This window comes from Arachis ipaensis, chromosome B06 (genome assembly GCF_000816755.2).
Source record: "Arachis ipaensis cultivar K30076 chromosome B06, Araip1.1, whole genome shotgun sequence".
Taxonomy (NCBI): domain Eukaryota; kingdom Viridiplantae; phylum Streptophyta; class Magnoliopsida; order Fabales; family Fabaceae; genus Arachis; species Arachis ipaensis.
This window is the reverse complement of record NC_029790.2, coordinates 136,433,805-136,438,585: the sequence shown is the minus strand read 5'-3', so window position 1 is coordinate 136,438,585 and position 4,781 is coordinate 136,433,805. Positions and strand designations below refer to the sequence as shown.

The 4,781-nt window shown below is 34.6% G+C and overlaps 1 protein-coding gene across 1 annotated transcript in view; it reads right to left on the bottom strand.

Annotated features, from left to right (window-relative positions):
- The window catches only part of LOC107605712 (probable transcription factor KAN4), a 6,327-nt gene extending 4,299 nt beyond the window's left edge, over nt 1-2,028 (bottom strand). Inside the window, exons 1-2 of the mRNA XM_016307678.2 lie at nt 923-2,028; nt 345-421 (exon numbers count right to left, since the gene is read on the bottom strand). Coding sequence (XP_016163164.1) covers nt 345-421; nt 923-1,454 — 609 coding nt within the window. The 5' untranslated portion in view covers nt 1,455-2,028. The remainder of the gene's footprint in view (nt 1-344; nt 422-922) is intronic.

Here is a 4,781-nt window from a genome sequence, read left to right as displayed (position 1 = left end):
TATTCAAGCAACTATTTTATCAAGTTAAATTAAAAAAAAAGTAAAATATGAGAAGAAATAAAAAGTTTCCAGAGGGTTAAGATTATTAGATTTCCCATCTAGATACCCTTTTGTCCTTAGTCCTTGTTTCTATACCTTGCCCACTACTGGAGGCAACTAACCAAAACAACAAACAATATAGTCCCTTTTTCTTTTCAATTTTCATTTGTGTCTAAATTTGAAAATCAAAAAGAGGAAAAATACGGATACATAGCTCATCATCATAATAAGAAAGAAAGAAAGAAAAACAATGGAGATAGACAATGGAGATATGGGAATAGTGAAGGCCACACATATATATATACCTGTAAGTGACTTTTGACGTGTGCTAGGGTTAGATCCTTAACATTCATTAACTCTAAAACTGACTTTGGTGTTGCCCCTGCAATAATACAATAATGTTGACATCACAAACCCCCTCAAAAAGTTTCATCTTATATATGGAGAACTAATAACCTTATTAACATCAAAGATGAAACTATATCTTTATTTTCTTTTTTTCTTTATCTAGTACATCTGTAAATCAAGTATTGATCTAAAAACGTATTATTATTATATTTTTTTGTTATATTTATAATAAGAAGAAAAAAAAGATTATATATAAGAGATTATATTTTTTTATCTTGTGCATATAGCAATTTATTTGTCCAGCGGCAGATTTTTAAATGGAGCTCCAATCCATGACGGATTAGTCCTTGGTACGTCGGATTGGAGGATACCGTAGACAACAACAAAAAATTGAGTAGATCGTGTGTAAAATTTATCAATGATAACATGGCATCATTTTTTCCCCACAAATAATAATAATAATAATAATAATAATAATAATAATAATAATAATAATAATAATGATGATGATGATGATGATGAAATTATTACTTACTTTCATGGCCACCAAGGAGTTGAACAGCATGAACAAAATGGGCATGGAGGGTTGTTGTCCATCTCATCCTAGGTGCTCTCACGCTCCTCTTGACTCCATTAATGACCCTGGAGCTTCTCTTGAACTCGCGGCCATAGATTTGAGGTTGGAAATGGTGGTGATTGTTAAAGCTTCTAGAAAGTCCTTGATGATGATGATGGTAATTATTCAAATCTAAGGTCAATGTAGGTTCATGATGAAGAAGGTTGAGGTTGTTGTTTTCATGGCTTAAGTCACTTGCACTTCCACAACTACTACCACCTGAATCTGAAGTAGTTGAACTAGTACTTATATCATTGTAAAGAATTTTCTTCCTACTACTTAGGAACATGTTCATGTTCATGTTGTTGTTGTTGAGGTTGTTGTTGTTTTCGGAATCTGAAACACCAACACATGGAGGGCTTATGTTTAAGGACAAATCTGGTCCTTGAAATTTAGGGGGTGATGATGCTAACAAGGTTTGCATTATTGATGGAAGAGAATTTGTCAACATGAAGAACAATAATTCAAGATGCTAATAGAAAAAAAAAAGAGAGAATAATAGAGAGAAAGATCTCTACTTGCTAGGTTTGTTAGAGAACTAATAAGTGTATATATGAAGTGGTAATAATTATATATAGAGATATAAATTAAACAACACAAATTAAAAGAGGAAAAAAAAGGGGGGATGAGAGAGAGAGTAGTTAATTAATTAATTAATTAATAGGAATTTAAAAAAGTAAAAATGATGATGAAGTAAATATAGTAAGAATGGTTGAAAGTTGAATTGATTATATGATGATGAGTGAATGATGATTTGCATTGGTTTTGGAGAGAAAAAGATAGGCTTTTGAAGGATTCAAGTGAGTCTAGATATATAGGGTTGAAACTTGAAAGAAAGGAGTGCATAAATGAATTAAAGCATGTTAATAAAGAGGAAGAGAAGTAGTAGTGAGTTTATTTGTGGAAGGTGAGGGATTAGTGTTGAAAGTAGCATATGTATGAATGCAGAGATAGAGAAAGAAGAAAGAGAAAGAGGAGAAAGATAATGGAGTGAGAGAAAAGGAGAGGCTATTGCCTTAAGGTCCATTTTCCCTTATCTGTAATATAGTACACTGCAGGTGTAATTTAATTCCAAGATTTTTTGTTTCATACTTCTAGATTTAGTAGTAGTAGTAAACTACAGTACCCCTTCTCATAAAAAACAAATTATTACATATTATGTATATATAACAAAATAATTTCTCAAAATCACAATATATTATTATTATTATTTTTTTTTTTAACAAAAAATATGGAGACTCGAATCCGCAACCTCTTAATTGAATATGAGAAGACTATGCCATTTGAACTATTGCTTCTTGGCATTATTATTATTATTATTATTATTATTACGCTAAGCCAATTGGACGGAATTGGTTCTCTTCTGCACGGGCTGCGGAGGGATAGCGGCACGCGGTTAGGCTGTGGCGGTATTGGCGTGGGGTGCAGCAGCGTGCACAAACAGGGGCATTTAGGGATGGCAAAATTCCCCGAGACGCGGGGATCCCTGCGGGGACTGCCCCGAATGGGGATCCGATTGTGGGGAATTTTCCCCGCGGGGATGGGGATGGGGGACAAAATTCCCCCGAAGCAGGCGTGGGGACCCGAGCGGGGATCCCCGCCCCGTCCCCACTATTCCCCGAAATTTATGAATTCCTTAAATTATCCTTAATAGTTTATTTCTCTTATATGTTTTTTAGTCATTTCTCACATACACATATATAGAAACCCAAAACTCCTAATCTTTATTTGCATAACCCTTCTTCAATTCAGAGATCCCTAAGGCTGTCCATACTCCATCTAACCTCTCTGCAGCCACCCCCTCGTCACTATTCTCACCGAATCGTCACACCTCACCGTGCCATCACCCTTATCGCGTCGTAATTTCTATTTGCAACGTTCTTTTTCATAACTCTGCTGTCGTGTCCATTCTCCTCTCTGTTGCCACGTCTCTTACCTCGTCCACTGCTTTGTCCTTTGACTCGTCGTTGCGTCCCCCTATTGCGTTATTTCGAGAGAAGTCACCATCGTATCATTTAGACTTTTTGTATAAAATCTTGCAGTTTTTGTATAAGATAGATACTTGCAGCTCTATTCATATGGAAATTAATAATTAGTTAGAACTATTATGTAGATGGGGAATGGGGTCCCCGCGGGGAATGGGGTCCCGTGAGGAATGGGGATGGGGAGCAATATTCCCCCACGGCGGGGAATGGGGCGGGGATGGGGAGCAAATCTGAGGGCGGGAATGGGGAGCAGGGAGGCATCCCCCGCCCCCGCCCTGCCCCATTGACATCCCTAGGGGCATTATGATGCATTGGAATGGCCGTTTCCGGCACTACGGCGAGTTTTGGGTGAGGATCAGAGATTGAGAGGTTATGGTAGAATTAGAAGTAATAGTACGTAACGTGAATGTATTTAATTGTTAATCCTAATTTTTTAAATTTTAAAAACTAAAATTAAATAATTAAAAATCTAATTTTGTTAAGGAATAAATATGGGAATTTACTCCAAATTTAACATTTTATATAAAGGAGTGCATATAGATGTGAACTAAAAAATTTGAGATCTAAAATTTTGCATTATCTTATATATAACATTTCACACATCTTATTTAATTTAATTTGACTCATACTAATTGAGATCTAATATATAAAATAGTTACCAATATAAGTGACTAGGATAGAAAAAAAAGTTGACCTTATTAATTTTATTTAAGAGAGCCATTAATTTAATTTATTTTTATTTTACTAATTTTATTGAAAGTACAGGAAAATTTAATATTATAATTTTGAATGCATTAAATTGAAAAATGAGAGTGCAGTTAGCTAGCAGAAAGATATAAATGGTTGCTGCAAGGACTATGGTTGGAATTGGAGAATAAAGCCAAAAAGGGTACTATTCAATGGAATATTGGGATGGGAATTGAGTTTCTATGGTTTAATGTTGATGGATTGTGACCCATTAAAATTCCCTGCCCTCTTTTTGTTCCTATTCTTCTCCTTTTTAAAAAAAATTTAATTAATAAAATGTATTTTTCTTGAATTGGAATATTCTCTCCATTTGTATTTATGAAGGAGGATTGAGTGGCAGGGCCAAAATATCCCTGTTCTAAACCCTGATCATGACCCTCACCCTCTCCATTAATCACACTTCATCAACCTTCTCTTAAACATATAGCTCTGGAATACCTTGACCAATGTCCATTTTAGTACATAACCACCAAGGACTGTGCCTATATAGCCATCAAATATAGTTTTTGTTTTATATAATTATTTATGTATTTTTTTATCGACATAAATTTTTGAACAGTAGTTATATAAATGGTAAATTCTACCATATTTTCTGTAAAGTAATATGTAATTTATTCTATGTGATGTGTTATTTTTTAATTGGTTATTAGATTAATCATGATTAGATTATTTTATAATTAAATTAATTATTAAAATGAGTAATTATGTAATTTTTTAAAGTATTAAAAATTGAAACATGACTTTTTTTTTTCAAATTATTTACAGAAGATGTATTCTAACTCTCTGTAATGGCATTTGACTTTTCGCTCCTCCCCTATTCCTTCGTTCTCATCGCGCCTCCCAAGCAGCATCGCCTCCTTGATTGTAATAAAATTATAAGCCAACTGAATAACTTCAAAAAACTGATAGGGAGTTTCAAGAACGCAAAGAAGAGAAAAAACCAACATGTCAAAGCACGGCGAAGCAGACTCTGGCCAGATGTGACAGCAGCGACGAACGAGGATGCGACGACGAGAGACACACCGGAGCAAGGAGACGCAACGAAG